The sequence below is a fragment of the Pristis pectinata genome, chromosome 19 (assembly GCF_009764475.1).
Source record: "Pristis pectinata isolate sPriPec2 chromosome 19, sPriPec2.1.pri, whole genome shotgun sequence".
Taxonomy (NCBI): Eukaryota; Metazoa; Chordata; class Chondrichthyes; order Rhinopristiformes; family Pristidae; genus Pristis; species Pristis pectinata.
This window is the reverse complement of record NC_067423.1, coordinates 31,286,819-31,307,442: the sequence shown is the minus strand read 5'-3', so window position 1 is coordinate 31,307,442 and position 20,624 is coordinate 31,286,819. Positions and strand designations below refer to the sequence as shown.

General features: G+C 38.7%; 1 protein-coding gene across 1 annotated transcript in view; it reads left to right on the top strand.

Moving 5' to 3' along the window:
* The first annotated feature begins 419 nt into the window (after positions 1–419).
* The window catches only part of LOC127580570 (intestinal mucin-like protein), a 28,992-nt gene continuing 8,787 nt past the window's right edge, over positions 420–20,624 (top strand). The window contains exons 1-12 of the mRNA XM_052034155.1: positions 420–506; positions 936–1,095; positions 1,215–1,447; positions 1,751–1,937; positions 2,063–2,276; positions 4,213–4,382; positions 5,985–6,054; positions 8,501–8,601; positions 8,690–8,721; positions 13,099–13,209; positions 15,734–15,785; positions 18,119–18,233. Of these exons, the coding sequence (XP_051890115.1) occupies positions 420–506; positions 936–1,095; positions 1,215–1,447; positions 1,751–1,937; positions 2,063–2,276; positions 4,213–4,382; positions 5,985–6,054; positions 8,501–8,601; positions 8,690–8,721; positions 13,099–13,209; positions 15,734–15,785; positions 18,119–18,233 (1,532 nt within the window). The remainder of the gene's footprint in view (positions 507–935; positions 1,096–1,214; positions 1,448–1,750; positions 1,938–2,062; positions 2,277–4,212; positions 4,383–5,984; positions 6,055–8,500; positions 8,602–8,689; positions 8,722–13,098; positions 13,210–15,733; positions 15,786–18,118; positions 18,234–20,624) is intronic.

Below are 20,624 nucleotides of genomic sequence, written 5' to 3'. Positions count from 1 at the left end.
TATTTGAAAGGAAGCTGTCGCTTTTGAATCATTAACTAATTTTGGCCATTGTACATATTCCCTCAGGGAATCAATAATCCTCCTACTCAGTGAAAATATTTATTCACAGCATTTTCTTGAATCAGTTCCTAGTGCCAGCAATATTTCAAAAAGCAGTCAGATTGCACAGACGGTTCTAACTACTTTTCTGTTGTTCCTGCGTACTAGCTGCCACCAGCACAAGCTGAACCTTTCCTATGCTTTCCTAGGTGCTTGCTCCTCATTTTCTACTCGTTTTCCTCTGAACCGTTTCTATCTGATGCACATTTGCTGAAGTATACTTTGTGAGTGCTTCTGATACGATTCCTTTATGTTTCTGCTGGACCTAGCTGTAACACCTTGGAAGTTCACGAGACGTAAAGCAGGTAACATATGACAACATGAACTATGTGGCAAATCCTGTGCACACAGGAGTAGGGCCAATCCAGTGGCTTGCAACTGATAGCCTTACATACTATACAGCCAAGGTATTGGATTTAATTCAATAATGAGATAGAGGGATATGTGGGAGGAAGGGGTTAGATAGTCTTAGGCGAGGTTTAAAGGTCGGCACAACAGTGTCGGCCAAAGGGCCTGTATTGTGCTGTACTGTTCTATGGTTCTATGGTATGTTCAGTTAGATGTTATTTAGTTGTGTGCGACTACTTCTGGCCCATATTTGTGCACAGTACTAGTATTGCTGTTATTACCATATTGTCACAACGTTCTTGATTTATATGCAGTACGTGAAAAACCCAGAAGCCAAAATCAATGTAAAATTTGGACTTTGAAATCAATGAAGGTCTTCACTCTTGTTAGTTAAGTTCTGAATCATTGTTGCATTGAATTAGCATGTGCTGAATGCATATAGTTCAAGCAATCCACTTATTTACAAATCTAATTAACTATAATTCTAGTGTACTGGGACATGGACTGAAGACTGTTCTATTAAACGATGTGACAACGGAACAACTGTAGTTGTAAAAGAATGTAGAAGTGAAAAGCTTACATGTGCCAACAATTTAAAGCCCATTGAAATAATAAATGAATGTGGCTGCCAAGGTTGGGAATGTGGATGTGAGTATCATTTTTTTCTAATTACTGATATTATAATGAATTATTAATACATTAACATTCTTTGTTTTGTTTGCCTCCTCATAAGAACATGCAAACCGTATTGTGCTTACTTTTTTTAGGTGAATGTGAGGTGTACGGTGACCCACATTATATCACTTTCAATCGGCTGTCTTATGATTTTTACAAGAATTGCACATACGTGCTTATGGAAGAACAGAATCCAAAATACAACTTGCGTGTTCTAGTAGACAATTACAACTGCTTTTCATCTGCACCTAATTCATGTTCAAAGGGGTTAGTCATTTTTTACAAAAATGATATTATCACGATTACAACCTCTCATGGCAATCTGGTAAGTATTCTGTCTTTTTTATGGTATTATTGCCCAATACAAATATTCTAATATTTGTAGTAGAAGGTTGTTGGCACCAATAAAACTGCATCTGAATTTGGTGCCTTTGGAGTGGGTATGAGAGAGCAATGAACTTATTTAAATAGATTCCTTTAAGGCAATGTATATTTCTTTCATTGATTTAATGAATAGAGAGAAACACCTCATGGTTAACCAAATCACAGTAACTTCCAACAATGATTAGGCAGTTGTTGCTGTGAAGTATTGACGGTTTAAGTAAAACTCAGTTTTCTAATCTTACAGTTAACGATCAACAGAATTCAACAAAGAATTCCCCACACAAGAGATGGAATAAAGATAACTAAACTGCCCAGTGGAAGTGTAAATATTTACCTCACTAATATTAAAACAACAATCATTGCTGACTGGTCTAATTTTAAGATAAGAGTGCCAGAAAAATTCTTCTTGAATAATACCCAGGGACAGTGTGGTATGTGATTTTACAATTTCATATTATCTTGTTTGTTACTTTTCTGTTTTAATCAGAAACTAAAGGTGTTGATGTTTTGATGTTTGCCCCACAGCAGTTGCAAGGAATGTTTATTTTTCTTTTAGGCACCTGTACAGATATTCCTGATGATGACTGCATGAGACCAAGTGGGACAATAGAGCGTCCTGACTGCTGTCCCATAACAGCATTAGATTGGAAGTATGATGACCACAATAAGCCATATTGTGATTCACCTCCTCCAAAAAAGGCATGCATTGTGGAACCCACTCCCACTCCTTGCATTCCCAACAATTCTTTGTGTGACACTATCCTACAAAAGTATGTAAGCCTTTACATTTTAATATCTTTCAAAGTTTCAAAATGTGTGTGTGTGTGTGTGTGGTAAAACATATGCACATGTGCTTTCATTGGGGAGTGGCATTTTGAGGAAGGCCATGACGAAGTCTTGGGGTCCATAATTCATGATTTTCCAAACAGTAACTTAAACTGTGCTTACTCCAACCGGTAGTCCCAACTGAAGCAGACTCACTGCCATGCAGTTAAATGGACATATTGAAGGCTTATGTGTTTGATGTAATTATTGGTCTTTATCCCAGAGATTGATTTCAAATCTCACAATAACTATTGATCATACTAATTATTTTCCCCTTGAAGAACATTCCATTCATTTTTTTGAACTTTGCTGAAAATAAAATAGCCAGTATATTTGCCTTCTTAACAGCAGCTGAACTTCAAAATAAATTCATTATGTGATGCAATATAAGATCTGTAAGTATTATAGGACTGCATAGAAATTAAGATGGCCATGGCTTAGGTTAAGAATCTATGCCACCTCATCTATTACCATCTCTTCCATTGCTGTTGGCACAAAACACAATCCATTTCTTACACTGTTTACAACCAACAGATTGTGCAACTGGGTTATTCTTCCAACTAAATTCCATCTTGCTGGGTTGTTTGTCTTCCCTTATTGCACGAAGATAAGGGTGAACTCCATTTTCTAGGGAAGTGTGTCCTGGCAAGCTAGGGTGAGAATTCCACTGTCTGAATAATGGATCAAAATCCAGAATATTCAGATTTTCCATCACCCACTCCAGATCCTTAGATTGAAACTAGCCAGTTCATCTGGCGTGGCACATTTGCCTAGAAATTATTCATGCATATATGGTGCACTCCATATTTGATGGATGTAGTTTTGGTGCCATTTGAGCAACATGTGAAAAAAAATCACAGAATTGCTGAAAAGCCTTTTTTAAAATTAGTAAATTTCCCATGAATCCCTCATTGTGTTTCTTTTTTTAAAAAAGGCACAATGGAGGATTCATGGGAAATTTACTAATTTGCAACTGCATGTCCATCGGTAAGATATTTATTAAGATACGGATTTAACTTGGTAAGTCGGTTGATTTAAAAAAAATACTATTTACCTGTATAACTATGAGCATCTCTAGGACTGGCCTGTGATCATGGAGGGCTTTGGTTTCTGTCAGCAGTCTGCCACTGTTGTTACAATTTCACTCGTATAGTAAACCTCATATTGCAGCAATTCCCTATGACTCAAAGTGGGGAATCTGTGCTAATATTTTGCCACTTTCAGTAGCAAGAAAAGACTAGAAATGACTGATGTATGTGAATTTTGATTTTTTTATTGATTTATGTTTAAATACGTTCAAATGTTTTCAAGTATTTTTGGGGTCTTTTATTGTACAATTTTTTGTCGTTTGAATAGTTGTCTATCACTTTGGATATTTTTCAATGTTTGTGAGCCCCTTTCAGGATAGGTGGCCTTAACGACCAGCTTAACCAGAGGGTACGACTAATCTGGCTGTCAGAGATCTCTTCCATGTCCTTGTGGATGAAATACTTTTTCAGTTTCATCACAAGATCCCCATTGTTGGGATAGAACTCATTGTGATGAGATGGACCTAGTTCTGCACCTCAAGGTGCCCATGAGGGAACTATGCAAGGCAAGGTCAATCTTTGTTCAGCAGTTAATGGCAAGTGCAGGCAACCTGCTGCTCCTGCAAATTCTTCACCATTACCTAAAATATAGAGATGGTTTTCACTCCATGACTATTTTCATCATGAAGAAGTTAGAATATATTTTTATATGTCAATAGAAGTAATGGAGTAAGTCCTGTTTTAGTTCTACATGAATGATGCTTATAACTTATCAAATGTATTGTTTGAAATCTGTGTTTGAAAAGATAAAGAGACTTCTTTAGAGCTATTTGTGTTTTTGCCTGCCATACAGACCATTTGAAAACTGCACAAAGGATCAGCTTAAGCCTTATTATGAAAGTTGTGTAAAGGACAATTGTCTAAAAAATTCTACAAAGCTCACCTGTTCCACCATAGAATCTGCTGCTGAACATTGTAGCAAAGACACATGTGTCGACTGGAGATCCACTGTCGATGAATGTAGTAAGTAATCTAATAAATTGGCAAACCTTACTTTATGACAGAGTTCATATAAACATTTTAATTTAATTTGTTTTATAATTTTGATGCAACCTACAGTCATTTTTTAAAATGCACAGACAGCAGGGCTAACTTTAACCCCACGAGTTTGGGTAGGGAGGAGAAAGCAGCATGCTGCTGCCCCAGACTTCCAACCTGGCGTATTTTAATTCCATGGCCTCATCAGTGTGCAGCCAAGTTTCTGCCCTAAATTAGCATTAAGTGGCAGCTGCCCAGCAGCTGAGGAAAGTACTGGTGGCCAGAGGATACGGATTGGGAGCAAAAGAAAGCTTGCAGACAAGCAGGTAAGTTACAGGGAAGATCTTGTGGATACAATATGGCTGGAGTGTCAGGGCAGGAGAAGCTGGTGGGGGCTGGGGCCTGGGGCCTGCACTCCTCACCTTTCTGGCCAGTGGGAGCCTAGTGAGAAAAGGCAGACAGGCAACTCTCTGTAAGAGGAGTGTTTGCAACTCAGCAGGCCATTTAACATCCCTCCCTTTGGAAAGGGAAATTAGGATTGTAATAGTGTACAATGCAATAATAACCAATATAAAGTAGATGTTTTAAAAGTTATAATATTTAAATATAATCATAGTATATAAGAAACAGTAGAAGATGATTTCAGTCCAAAACCACAATCCAAGATTATTAGTTTTGGTGAGAAGAATAATTCTGACCGAAACAACAGTGCTATAATTTCGATTTATGTGTAATTGATAGCCAGATTGTTCAAACATCAGGAAGTCTCCAGCATCTTTCCTGGGATATTAAAATATTCAGAGTTGGAAATGATCACTTTCAAGCCTTCAACTCATTAAAATTAATCAGGTTACCATGGTAGGAAGAAAGTCAGGGAAACTGAAATTAATGGGCTGAACTACACCCAAGGTGACACGCCCCATGAGTGCCCACTCCTAATGAATTGCAGGATTGAATTTACCTTCTGTGGCTGCATGTTTTCCCAGGACACAGCACTGTTACAGCCACCCCGTAAAGTGGAGAGGTCCACAACCAGTGTCAAGGCCTCGGGCATTGACACGAGGCCCTGACTCAAACCACTGATAACCAGAGACATTTGAAAATGGTTGAAGTATATCTTAGCAATCAAAGTGTAAAAAAATTAAACTTATTAATTAAAAGCGCTGGTCTAATTAACATAAGAGAGGCACTTAGTATTACTCATCTTTTCCCTTGTTAGTTGTCCCATTCAAATGAGGAGCCACCCCTGTACACAACATTGAGTCTGGGGGAGAGAAAAATGCTAGATTCAAGTGCATGTCCTCCAGCATGTTCTAGTTGTTTCTGGGTACTCTGTTTTCCTCCCAGATCCCAAAGATGTGCAGGTTGGTAAATTAATTGGCTACTGTAAATTGCATCTATGGTGTAGGTCAATGGTGGAATTTGGGAAAATTGATGGGAATGTGGGATGAATAAAAATGAAAGTGTATGATTAGTAAAAATGGGTGTTTGATGGTCAGTGCGGACTCAGTGGGCAGAAGAGACCTCTTCTGTGCTTTATGACTCTATTCTTACATATTTTAGAACTAACTCTCCAATTTTTTGTAGAAATGAAATGTGATGAAAATTTTGTCTACAAGCCTTGTGCTCAGCAATATGATGATTACTGTGAGAACAAGTAAGTATGGTGCTTTTTTTATATACAGTTTCACTTTTATGCCAATTTGTGTTTTACATTTCTCCTAGAATAAATAATTAACAACAAAATGTATCTATCTCCTCAACACAGCAGGCTGGCATATAGCTGGTATGATAGTATATCTTTCATCCTGGACAAGCCAAAGGTGAACTCAGGGGTTTAAGTCTGAGAAAATTAAAGTACAATAAATAGTTAGGATGCTTACATTTATCTGAAATCCAGTTGCTTCTGATCACGAAACTGTGTTCCGAAATTTTGCAAACTCCTAAAACAACTCTGTGACACCTTATCTGGTTGTTTGCCCAGATAGTATGACTAAATTCTGAACCATAAGATCTTATATCACTGATTGGACCAAAATTTAAGTTACACTGCTGCTCAAGCATGGCAAACCCAACATAGAACAACATCTATTCTACCGCTGATCCAGCTAATAATTGTCCAGTTGGTTGACTCAAGTGATGGAAGCTGTTGATGACAATGCTATCAAGTGGCATTTGTGCATCAGTAACCAGTTCACTGATGCTCGGTTTGGGTTTTGTCAGGATCCCTTGATACCAAATATCATTACAGTCTTATTCCAAATGTGGGAAAAAACAAAGAGTTGAATTTCAGTGGTGAGGTTAGAGTGATTCTTCTTGACACTGAAGAATGACTAAGAATGACATTAAGAAGTCCAGGTAAAACTGAAATCAAATGGCATCAATGATTGGAGTCAGACCTCACAAAATGGAAGATGGTTTGGTTCGTTGGAGGTCAATCATTTCAGCTAGTGGAGCAACCAGACCCACTATCATCTTCAGCTGCTTCATCAAGACTTTACTTCCAGTGGAAATGTTTGCTGATAATTTCACTATGTTCAACACTACTTGCAATTTCTCAGAAAAAGAAGCTGTCCTGCCTGCAGCAAGACCTAGACAATATTTAGGTATGTGCTTACAAATGGCAAGTAACATATACACAACAAAAGTATCAGACAATGATCATTGAAAGAAGAAAGATCCTAACCACTAACTCTGCAATTTAATGCCATTACTATGATCAAGTCCCTCACCATCATTATCCATGGAGAAAACAGGGTTACCATTAACAAGATACTCAACTAGACCAACCACTATAAATTTTGTGCCTACAAGAGCCTGTCAGAGACTTGGGTAGCCTATGGTGAATGGCTCACCTCCTGACATCAAAAACTTTCCACCATCTTCAAGGCATAATTAGAAAATGTGTTGGAATATTCTCCATTTGCCTGGATAACTACAGCTACAACAACATTTAACAAGTTTGATCCCATTCAAAACAAAGCAGCTTGCTTGATTGGCATTTGTACCACCCTTAAGATTGATTCACTCCATCAACATCACAACATGAATGCAATGTGTGCCATCTGTAGAATGCATATAGCTATTGACCTATACAATCTAGTAGCACTTGAGAAACTCACATCCTCTGTCACCAAGAAGGATAAGAGCAACAGGCACATGGGATCACTGCTGCATGCATGTTCTCCTCTTAAACACACATCATCCTAACTGGGACTATACTGCTGTTCCTTCACCTTCAGTGGGTGTAAATCCTACTCCCTACACAATATCAGTGTGGGACTACCTTCACCAGAAGAACAGCAGTGTTTCAAATGGGTAAAGTCTGCAAGTCTCACCTGTTTTTGCCCACCTTGTTTGAATTCTGGAAAATTGTTGAAAAATATAACTGATGTGAAAATTAATGCCAAGCATGGAATTTAACTAAGGTTTGGGTATCAAAAAGAATAGTTGTTATAAAAAAAAGAGTGACATCCAACATTCATTATTTTGGATTAACAATGCAAACCAAATGGGTTTAAATTGACTTTTAATATTTTATCTTTTGCATACTAAATACATTAAAGATCTTGATATGTCCACAAGACTCCAGCAATAACTCCAGGTGGTACTGGGTTTCGTCCCTACTATCACTGAGAATTCTTAGAGAGTATTATAAAGAACAGAGACCTCCACTATTTTGTTGAAGGATTAATAATAGCAAGGAGATAACAGATACCAATCCTACTTCCCCAGATCAATCGGAATCTAATATGTTAATGGAGGGAATCCAGGTGAGATAATGTGTGCGGGCTCTCAGCTGGGTTAGGATAATTCCCATTGGAAGAGTTCAGAAAATAATTCAATTGTTATCCTTATGCAGGGACAGAAAAGGATACATAATGGTGGGCATGGCTTGGGGAAAGCTTTTGGGCCCCAGCTTAGTAGAAAGGGAGATAGCATGGCAACCCATTGTAGTGTATCTCTCTGAACCCAGAACAGGTTTCATCCTAAAAGGTCTGAACAGTTGTACATCTGGCATAAATGCTCTGAGAAGAGCCTTGGAAATCTGGGACGATTAACATCTCCTCCCTAGAGTATTAACTTTGCATTACCATTTTCAGCTCAGTGATGAATGGGATAAAACTAGTCTCATATCAAGAAGGCTGCTTCTGTCCAGATGGAATGATGATATCTGAAGACAAGACCAAATGTGTTTCCACATGTAAGCTCATAGTTATTAATGGACAGTTTTGATCATTGCATCAGTTGAAATCACGGAACTGATGAAGCATTCTTTTTATCAAAATTAGGTTGCCTGGATAATAATGGAGAACGAAGAAAGGTAGGAATTCAAAATTTGACATTCCCTTTGTCCAAAATGTGTATTATAAGAACATGTGTATTTTATCAATGGCAATCACGATAATAAGTACTATATCCTTTGTTTCACTCCATTGTTCCCACTGGAACAAAGTTATTGAAACATTTTGATGAGATGGACAATTCATTTGGACTGGAAAATTGACTCAAAGCAGTTGCCATATTTACCTTGTTCATTGCCAACATACGTCCAATTTGATTGATAAATCAAATGCAGCATTTAGCTTGATTGCAAAAGCACAAGCACCTGACTGGAGGTTCATTTTGCAAAAACAACACAATAAAGTAGTGACCAGTGTTACTGCTTCTTGCCAATATTGCGCAGGTTAGTAAAGCTGTTACCATAGTTTTGATGAGGAACCACTTCACTTGGTGTAAAGCCCTGCGCTAATTTACAGACTGATTTTCTGCATGTGTGTCATGCCAACATGTCTTAACACTAGAAATTGTTACTCTAAGACACTGATGACTTTGTCTGAGGGAAATCCTGCCTCACTAATTTGAGTTTTTTGACGAGGTAACTAAAAAGATTGATGAAGGCAGGTGATAGATGTTATCTGTATGAACATTAGGAATGCATTTGAGAAGGTCCCTCATGGTGGGCTGGTCCAGAAGGTTAAGGCATATGGAATCCAAGACAAGATGTCTAATTGGATCCAAAATTAAACCTGGTGACAGAAAGCAGAGGGTAGTGCTACTTTTCTGTTTGGAAGTCTGTGACCAGTTGTGTACCGCAGAGATCAGTGCTGGGACCCTTGTTGTGATGTACCATTACGATCTGGATGTGAATGTAGGAGGTATGAATAGTATATTTGTGGATGATATGAAAGTTGATGGTGTGAGTTGTGAGGAAGGCAGTCCAAAGCTACAGCAGGATATAGATCATAGTGAAAGTTGGGCAGAGCATTGGTAAATGAAATTTAAACCCGACAAGTGTGAGGTAATGCATTTTAGGAAATCAAATAGAGGTAGGAAATGGAAGGACAGAGGAACCTTGGGATTCAAATCCATAGTTCCCTGAAAGTTGCAACATATTAGAAAGGGCAGTGAGGAAGGTATGTGACATGCTTGCATTCACAGGGCAGGGCAGAGAATATAAAAGTTAGGATGTTATGTTGCAACTTCACAAAACACTGGTTAAATTGCACTTGACAGTATTGGGTGCAGTTCTGGTTGCCAGTCTATTGGAAGGTTATGTATGTGCTGGAGAGAGTGCAGAGAAGATTTAACAGGCTGTTGCCTGGATTGTTATGGGGAGAGATTGGACTGACTAGGTTTGTTTTTCCTGGAGTGAAAGAGGCCAAGGGATGACCCGATAAAGCTATATACATTTATTAGAGGCATGGACAGGGTAGATAATCAGAATCTTTTCCCATGGTTGAGGTATCAAAAACTAGAGGGCATAGGTTTAAGGTGAGGGGAAAGAGTTTTAAAGGGGATTTGAGGGGAAAGCATTTTTTAAAAAAAAGAGTGGTTGAAACCTGGAATTCGTTTTCAGAGGCGGCAGTGGATTCAGATACAATCATTACATTTAAGAGAAACTTATATAAGCACTTAAATAGGCAAAGCAAAGAAGGATACAGACAGTGCAGGCAAACGGGATTAGTGTAGAAGGGCAAAAAGGTCAGCATGGACAAGGTGGGCTGAAGAGCCCACTTTAGTGCTTTACAATTCTCTGGTGGTTTCAGGCTTACAGGTTTGAGTATATCCAAATAAAGAAACAACCCAAGAAAATGCAATTACACTCAGCTTGCAGAGTTTACTTGGAATAATATTGATTCAGCATTCTAGCTGAGACCAGGCCCAACAAACATTTGAAGCAGGGCCAAGATCATAACAGTTTCCTTTCAGCCATGATATGGGCATCCAAGGTACACCTCAAATGGCAAAAGGGTTGAATTGAAGGGATTCATCATCACATCAAAGACTACAGTAAAAGTCATACACAGTATACGTAGCTATTGTCTCCAGCTACCAGGAGATGTATTTTGGAAGAATACACCTGCAAGAACCCACAATATGAAGATGGCTAGAATGCTAAATTAGTTTTGATACCCATAGTTCAGTTGACCTCATTACCAACCAAATCTGGCATCATTGTTCTCAAACCCTCACATACCACCATTACTGGGTCAAAGAATGCATCATTTACACATGAAGTCGGAACACTGTTCATTCCATTAGAATACTGTCAACACAAGAAAATTTCTAACCACATTTGATTTCGCATAATAGAGTTGTACAGCATGAAAACAGGCATTTTGGCCAAATTGTCCATGCCAACTGTATTGCCCAGCAAGCTAGTCCCATCTGCCTGTGTTTAACCCCTAGCTCTCTAAACATCTCCTATCCACATACTTACCTGGATGCCTTCTAAATTTTGCTAATGTGCCCACCTCAACCACTATTTTTGGCAGCTCATTCCAAATACACACCACCCTTTGCATGAAGAAGCTGCCCCTGAAATCCATTTTAAATGTCTTGCCTCTGATATTAAACCTATGCCTTTTTGTTTTTAGCATCCCTCCCTGGAAAAAAGACGACGTGCTTTCACCCTGTCTATGCCCCTCATGATCTTGTATACCTCTATCAGGTCACCCTTCAATCTCCTATGTTCCAAGGAATAAAGTCCTAGTCTATGTAACCTCTCCTTGTAACTCAGGCCCCCAAGTCCAGGCTACATCCTGGTAAATCTTTTCTGCACTTATTTAATAAATCTTTCCTCAACAGGGTGACCAAAACTGTACACAATACTCCAAGTGCAGCCTCACCAACATCTTGCATAACTGCAACATAAATTTCCAACTCCTACACTAATGCCCTGACTGAAGGCGGCCAGGTGTCAAACACCTTCTTCACCACCCTATCTACCTGTGACATCGCTTTCAATGAACAATGTACTTGCACTCCTAGGTGCCTCTGTTCCATAACACTCCCTAGGGCCCTACCATTCACTGTACCAGTCCTATCCTGGTTTGACCTCCCAAAATACAATACCTCACACTTATCTGGATTGAAAACCATTTGCCAATCCTCGGCCTGCATACCTAGCTGATCAAAATCCCCTGTAATTTTTCATATCGTTCTAGACTGCCCACAACACCACCTATTTTAGTATCATCGGCAAACTCACAAACCATGCCTTGTATATTCACATCCAATTTGTATATATAAATTACAAACAGCAAAGGTCCCAGCACTGACCCCTGTGGCACACCACTAGACACAAGCCTCCAGTCTAAAAAACAATCCTTGACCATCACCCTCTGCTTCCTACCAGTGAACCAATCTGCTATCTCCCCCGGATCCCATGCAATCTGACCTTCCAGACTAGCCTGCCATGAGGGACCTTGTCAAAGGCCTACTGAGATCCATATAGACAACTTCCACTGCCCTACCATCATCTACCCTTTTGGTTACCACCTCAAAGAACTTTAAGAGGTCTGTCAGACATGACTTCCCATGCACAAAGCCGTGCTGACTGTCCTGAATCAGACCATCTCTCCAAATGTTGGTAGATCCTGTCCCTCAGAATCCTCTCCAGCAATTTACCCACCACCGATGTCAGATTCACCAGCCTGTACTTTCCTTGCTGGTTTTTCCTACCCTTTTTAAACAATGGTACCATATTAGTCACTCCAATCCTCCAGAATCTTACCTGTGGCCAGAGATGAAGCAAAAATCTCTGCAAGGGCCTCCATAGTTTCTTCTCTAGCTTCGCACAAGGTCCGAGAATGAACTAGGTCAGGCCCTAGGGGTTTATTCACCAAATGCACTTTGAGGCCTCCAATACCTCCTCCCTGCTAATTTGTATGTGGTCCAAGACATCACCACTCATCTCCCCCATCTCCTTACCATTCATTGTTCTCTCCACAGTTAAAACCAAAGAGAAATATTCATTAAAAATCTCTTACGTTTTCTTTGGTTCCACACACAGATGGGCATGCTGATCTTTATGGGGACCTATTCTCTCCCTAGTCATGCTGTTACTCTTAATATGCCAATAGAATCTCTTGGGATTTTGCTTCAGCTTGCCTGCCAGTTGCCTCTCACATCCTCTTTTTGCCCTCCTAACTTCTCTCTTAAGTGCACTCCTACACTTCTTGTAGTCATCTAGTTTGAGACCACAATGGAAATCACATTGGAATGAATGTTCCTCCTGAATACATAGGCACATTATATTTAACAAGTATGTTTATGCTTATTCACAATGCTTATTGTAGGATTACTGCTACTGTCAATTTAATTCAAGTATTGTTGACATAAGTTGTTTGCATTTTTTGTCTGTGAAGCCAGTTGAATGTACTTATTTCGTTGCTGTGTTTTTTGTCTTTCCAAGATAAATGATATATGGTCTGGTTGGAATAACAGTTGTATTACCTACACGTGTACTAAAAGGGGGGTTGTAACACACAAGAAGACCTGTAACAATGAGTCAACTTGCGCAGAGGTTTGTACAATAGATACGTTACATGTATTATGTATTTCTTTACCTTGAGGGATGTGGTTGAATGAAATGTGTCATTGCTTAACTGAAATTAGAAATTATTATAAAGTTAATTTGTTGAATAAACATGGAATTTTAAAGCATAAAAATTGCCAAAGAAACTTAACTACAGAAAGAAATCTGATAAGACTGAGATGCCTTGTTTTATCTTTGAACATCAGGAAAAAATATTATAGAATAAATATACAAAAAGTTTTTTTTAAATGCATGAACGCCAGAATGTTAGTTTTTGAGTGTTGTCAGTTATTTCTTAACTTACTCAAAATAGCCTGATTATCCATAAAAGAAAACTCTTGTTTTGCCATTGTCTTCACATCAATATTAATCGCTTGAATTTAGCTATTAACTGTGAATGTGCGAGACAAGATGCCAACCTCAAAGAAAACTGAGTACAAAGATCTTGCCATCTCTGTATCAATTTCTCCCTTGCCAAAGTCATGAACTGTCAGCTCCAGGGAATTTCTGATATCCAGTTAATCTTATTAAAGATTTCTTACACATAATGAGCCAGGAAGTCAAATGTGCAAGGTCTTAACAATATGTTTAAACCTTGAAATGAAAATTGGTTCATACAGATGAAATTAATTTAGAAATATCAATGAACATTTTTAAGCATACAGTATAAATATTTAAGTCATTTTAAATAGCATAAGACTTTGAACAAATTTAAGATCAAATTATGCCAGAGAGATTCTTAAACAGTAATAATGGCTTAGTTCTCCATTAAAAACCTTCTTGCACTATATTTAACAGAGTGTAATATTTTCATTGTTTTTCTTCCAATATGAATAGTTAAAATTTTTCATCAGTTTACTCATTTCCTATGATTACACTGGAATATCCTACATAGGAACTGGGAATGGTGGCCGGTGACTTCTGGATCTCCACTCTTAACTACACATAGATTTAATCCAGAAGCTGCTGTCAGATTTCCTTCATTGTAACAGTGAAGACTGATGACCTTTCCATTATTCTCACTGCAAATTTTGAGAGATGTAGAAGTAGCTTTTCTGCTCAGCTTATGTTAATGAGGACCTTTGATGAATTTCTGTTATTCAAGACAAAATAATGCCATCATTTCACAGAAAATATAATACTGGCAATGTGTTTATGAATATTACTAAAATTATCCTGTTAGCACATGAATTGATGCAAGAAACAACCTTACATCTGTAGGTTATAACTGTTTGATTTACTCTGTCAGTACTTACAGACAAAAATAATGCCTCATTTTATTTTGATTGGCCATGTTTCTCATTCTCTTAACTCATACCATTTTGAAGTGGATACCCTCTCCTATTTCTTTCTGCTACTTTTTCAGTTTCTGCAAAGCTCTCATACTGTTCCCCACCCACCCCCGCCCCCCCCCCCCCCAACTTGCTTCCTCTTTCCTTGCCCAATGCTTTACATTAATTTTAGGTAGACCACACTACATATATACTCTGCCCAATTTGTTCAAATCTACATTTCTGTTAGGGTTCACGTCATCAACATAACTCCAGTTTATATCTGATAAAGACCTGTACCAGCAGTGCTAACTGTCAAATATTGAAACAGATACTGTATGGAAGAAGGCCATTGGTCGTTCTGAGGCTATCCTTCAAAGGCTATCTACAAGCATTCTGTTCATTCCTATGACTCAGTTCTTTACCCATAGCCCAGATTTACTAGTTACAGGAAAGAAGTGCTTATCTCAGATTTCTCCTGGTTCTCTTGTTAATCACTTTAAATTTATGCCCTCTGATTCATGGTCCTTCCATCACTGGGAATATTTGCTTTGTTTCACTCTGTTTCAACACTTTGAATATCTCCATCAAAGCACCTCTCAACCTCCTCTGCTTTAATTCCATCAATCCCAGTTTTTTCATGTTCAGACTTTATGAAGCCCACATCCCATATCTTTTTTAAGCACTTTCTTAAGCTTTGCCCACTTCAAAAAGTTGTAATCATTTATGCCCACTTCTCTGTTTCTCCACCCCAATGGACCCACTGTGTGACTTCCTGCTTCAAAAAAAACATGTCCTCGACAAAAAAAGAAAAAAAATTCAATTTGAATGCCTTAACCCTCTATGTTCTCCTTCTCTTCCTTTTCTTTCCTAACTCATTCCTTCCTTTAAGCATATATCCACAAGATGGTGGTTCTGGCCTCAACAACTCAAGGAGGCTGCCTACACTGATATCATAAAATTGATTATGTACATAATTGGGGCCTTTGATCCTCAGAGATAAGTTAGATGTGATTCACCGATCTTTTACATAATTTATTTTCAATTGAACACATCATGTGGTAATTTGAGGCATTCCTGAAAGATTTGATTAGCAGTAATACAGAATCTTTAATTTCACTTTTTAAACCATACTTTAATGGATATGATTTTCTCAACATTTTTACATCAACAAGTCTAATCACAATAGAAATGTGGATCATGTATTATATTAACTCTGACTTTAACTTCTCTTTGTTCAGGCTTACAGAGTATGGGACCATGAACACTGCTGCTACACCTGTAACTTTAGTGGTAAACATTATTATACAAAGTCTTACATTTATATAAGATTGCAGATGAATCACGTGAGTGACCACTCAAATCCAACATTCCTCACAGACACAAGAGACTGCAGATGCTGGATAGGGGGCCAAAAATAAACTGCTGGAGGAATCTGTGGAGGCAAAGGGATGGTCAGCGTTTTGGGTTGAGTCCCTGCATCAGGACTGAGAATGTTGAGGGAAGATAGTATAAACAGGTGAGAGGGAGGGGCAAAACAGGGGCTGCTAGGTGATAAGTGGAATTGGGTGAGATGGGATGATGGGCAGATGGAGCCAGGTGGGGGAGGGAAGAGGAGGAGAGTTTAGAGACAAGATGCTGGTGGCAGATAGGTTGAAATGGACCAGGAAATGGGAAGAAGGGGGTTAGGCAGATGGAGCCAGGTGGGGGAGAGGGAAGATAGAGACAAGAGGCTGTAAGGTGATGTGGAATCATATATGGGAGAGGTAATGGGCAGATGGAACTAGGTGGGGAGGATAATAGGGTAGAGGGGGGAAAATGTAAAAGATGGACAAAGGGAGAGAGAACCTAAATGGACTGGGAGGTCTGGGAAAAGGAACTGGGGGTGTGGGTTACCTGGAATTAGTAAATTCATGGGTTCTAGGCTACCCAAGTGGAAGATGAGGTGATGTTCATTCTCGTTTGTGTTTGGCCTCACCAAGGCAGCAGAAAACGACATCAGACAAGTTGGTGTGGGAAGGGGAAGGGGAGTTGAAATGACATGCAATTGGAATCTCAAGATGGCCGATGCAGACAGAGCACAAGTGCTCCACAAAATGGTGCTTAGTCTACGCTCGGTCTCTCCACTGAAGAGGAGGCCACATCGAGAGCACTGAATGCAATAGATGACGTTGGAGGTGCACATGAATCTTAGCCTCACCTGGAAAGACTAGTTAGGTCCCTGCATGGTGTGGTGAGGGAGGTGGTGTTGGGACATATGTTGCACCTCCTATGGTTGCAGGGGAAAGTGCCACATAATGGGGAGGGGTGGATAGGGAAGGATTAGCGGATCTGGGAGTCAATGGAGAGAGTAGTCCCTGTGGAAAGCTGAAAGTAGAGGAAAGGGGAAAATGTGACTGGTGGTGGGATCCCATTGCAGCTCGTGGAAATGGCAAAGAACGATATGCTAGATGAGGAGGTTAGTAGGTTGGAAGGTGAGTACCAACAGTACTAACAAATTTGGTTGTTAGTTATTTTGGTGCATTTACTTTTCTAAATCATGCTTTGGTATATTTGTTCTATGATTTAACACTATACTGTTGCTATGGACTTCTGCAATGGCGTGAAATGATTGTAACATTTGTACCAAGCATTCTGCCAATAAGGTAATAGTTGTATTAACAAGTTATTACAAATTTCAGTCTGTAAGTAAATTATCAGGTGTTCACATATTTGCTAGGTCAGAGTGGTTTACTCTCCTCCCTAAATATTTTACTTTTTGACACCATGAGTAGTAAATTATATCATTCAGTTACTTGAACCATGGACTTCTACTAGTAACCTTAATTCAGATTCAACACAGGAATAAATGTCTTGCCTCTTTTGATGTAAAGGGAGGCTTTCATTCCTATGTTACCCTTTAAACATTAGAAGCTAAGATATGACAACCAACTAAGTACTTTTGACATGCAGTCACTGCAGAAGGGTAGCCACGGCCAATTTGCACAAAGCCAGGTCCAACAAACATCACTGACACTGTTTTAAGTCTTGGTTGTGGACAAATTTTGATCTAAGAGTCCATTCCGAAATTAGTTTTTAGGCAATGTCAACTCAACTTTTGAGGTCATGTGTTCATATCATACCAAATCCCAAACCAAATTAATTTCTGTAAATTGTCAGTCCTTGGATGCTGCACTAGGAAAAAAGATAAATTTGAAAATAAAACACTTATTTAAGAGTCTGTCTGAGCAGTTGAAGAGGGTCATTGTTAGAGCAGAGTCTTAGGAACTTCAGTGTGCACCTCTCCATCCTCCATCTTTCCTGGATATGCTTGAGGTTGAACATGTCTCACCCTAACGATTCTCAATGAGAGATTTAAAAAAATCAGCTTAGAAAGTAAAGCAAAGCTGCAGTGAATCACTTTCAAAATCAGAATTAGCAAGAGGTTTTTGTTACTTATGCAGGCATTCCATGTTATTAGCTATTAAATAACAAAAAGCATTCCAGAAGAAAATCTGCAAATATTAGTTAAGAAATAGCGAAGTGAAATGAATCTGCTCAAAGTCAAGATTGCGTAGTGTCTGAAACATATTAACTATAATGCAAGTCACAAAAATTTAAAAATATTTTTCAATTATTCATTCAAGGTAATTGTAAGCAGAGAAGTCAAACAACCAATGTCACAAAAGTCATCCAGAATACAAGCTGTTCAGCAACAATTGAACTAAATTTCTGTGAAGGGAATTGCCCGTCCTCAGCTCAGTAAGTATTTTCCTTTCTGCTTCTCATTGTGATTAATAAAAATCCTTAAACTCAGTCTCTCAACAGAGAATAAGTAATTATTAAGATTAGGGATATAATCAGGCTTGTACTTTACAGCAATGTGGACTGAAAATAGGCATGTACAAATCTCAACAAACTATTAGCTACATTTGTATACTATTTGAGAAAAGTTGTTGGTAAATGTACATTAGACTTTGCACTGTTGGTCACTGTACTTTTGTTTCTCCTTATATTCCCCACCAAGGTGGTAATTAATATTTTAAGCATTCTTGCATGAAGAACACTTGCCGATAATGAATACAACCAAATTGAAGTAGTTTACTTATTAAGATGTAGTGTTCACTCTACATATCAGAAGAGGTGATTCTTACACTGCTGTGAGGTGGCCAAGATGGGGTCTTTAGCTGCAGTGCCAGTTTGATCATTAGTTGATGCAAATTGGTAAAGATGGTGAATTACACACTAGGAACCATTGTCCTAAGGATGATTGAGGCTCAGCTCAAGAAGCTTGTGCTCACTGAAGATGTTGCTGTCATATTTGTGGCTTTGCTTCAATGAATAGCCTCTCTTAACAGTGATCAGTTGAATTCACGTCAACTAATTATATTACATTTAAAGAATGGCTGATCACATTATTGGAGGCCCATTAGCATTGCAGCTCAACACCCCATTCATTAAGTCCATGCCAGTTTTCAACCAGAACAACTTACTAGTTTAACACCCCGACTCTTTCTCCAAAGCCTTCCAAATTTCCCCCCCCCCCCCAACATGTATTTATCCAGTGCTCTCTAGGAAGTCATAATGGAACCTGCCTCCACCATGTTTTTTTTTCCACATCAATCTTATTTTATATCTTTGGCCTCTAGTCCTTAACCCCTCAGCTGAGGGTACAGTCTTCCACTGTCCACTCTGTCTAGATTCCTCATCATTTTATATCTTTATGTCAAATACTTCTCAGCCACAGTATGACATTTGAGGCCTGTTTAGTGTTTTAAAGGTTCAGGATAACTTCCCTGCTTTTATCCTCTATGACTCTATTGATAAAGACTTAAGTTGTATAGATCTTTTTAGCCTTTTTCTCAACTTGCATTATCACTTTCAGTGACTTGTGCACACATACCCTCAGGTTCCTCTGCTCCTGTACTCCTTTTAGAACAACATAATTTACTCTATATTACCTCCCTTCATTCTTCGAAATGCATCACCTCACATTCTCCTCATTAAATTTCATTTGCCATGTGTCTGCCCATTTTAGTAGCCTCTCTATATCCTGCTACAGTTCTATCACTTTTGTCCTTGCAATTCACAATGCTGCCAAGTTTTGGGTCATTTGCAAATTTAGAAATTTGGCTTGCATCACCAAGTCTGGGTCATTAATATAGATCAAAAAAAGCTTTGCCCCCAACATCAATCCCTGGAGAACATGGCCATTCACCTTCCTCGTGTCTGAATAAACAACTATTCACTAAAACCTTCCATTGCATGTGACCTAGCCAACTTTGTAGCCACACCGCCAATGCCATTGTTATGCCACGTGCTTCAACTTTGCTGGTAAGGCTGTAAAATCATGTATACCACATCAACTTTGTCACCCACATCAATTCTATCCTTACTTCATCAAAAAATTCTATCGAATTAATTGAACACAATTTGCCCTTAACAAATCCATGCTGGCTTGCCCTAATTAATTGACCTCCAAGTGGCTATTAATCCTATCCTGGATCAATATTTCTAAAAGCTTTTCCACCACTAAGGTTAAACTGCCTGGTCTGTTGCTGGGCTTATCCTTACTCATTTTTTTAACAAGGGAGTAATATTTCCTACTCTCCATCCGATGCCCATATCCAAAGAGCATTGAAAGATAGTGGTCAATTTCCCCATGATTTCCTCCCATAGTTCCTGCAAAATCCCAGATACATCTCAATCAGTCTTGGTGATTTACCTACTTAAAGTTTAGCCAACTTTTTTAACAAGTTCATGCTGTAAATTTTTAATATATCCAGTGTTTCAAATGTCTCATCATTTATTATGACTTTGAAAGAACTCTCTTCCAGGTGAAGACAGATGCAACATACTCATTTAGTACCTTAACACTGCCCTCAGCATCCATGCACTGGTTCCTATTTTTATCGATAATATGCCCCATTCTTCTATGTATAACCTCTTTGCTACTTATATGACAAAGCAATTTTGGATTTCCATTAACGTTGGCAACTAATTTTTTTTCTGATATGCTTACTTTGCCTGTTACTTTGATTTTCATTTCCCCTCTGATCTTTTTGCAATCGTCTTGGTACCTGCTGGTACTTACAACCCAACACTTGTCAGATGCATCCACTTTTATTTTGCTTATCTTCCTCTGCATTTCTT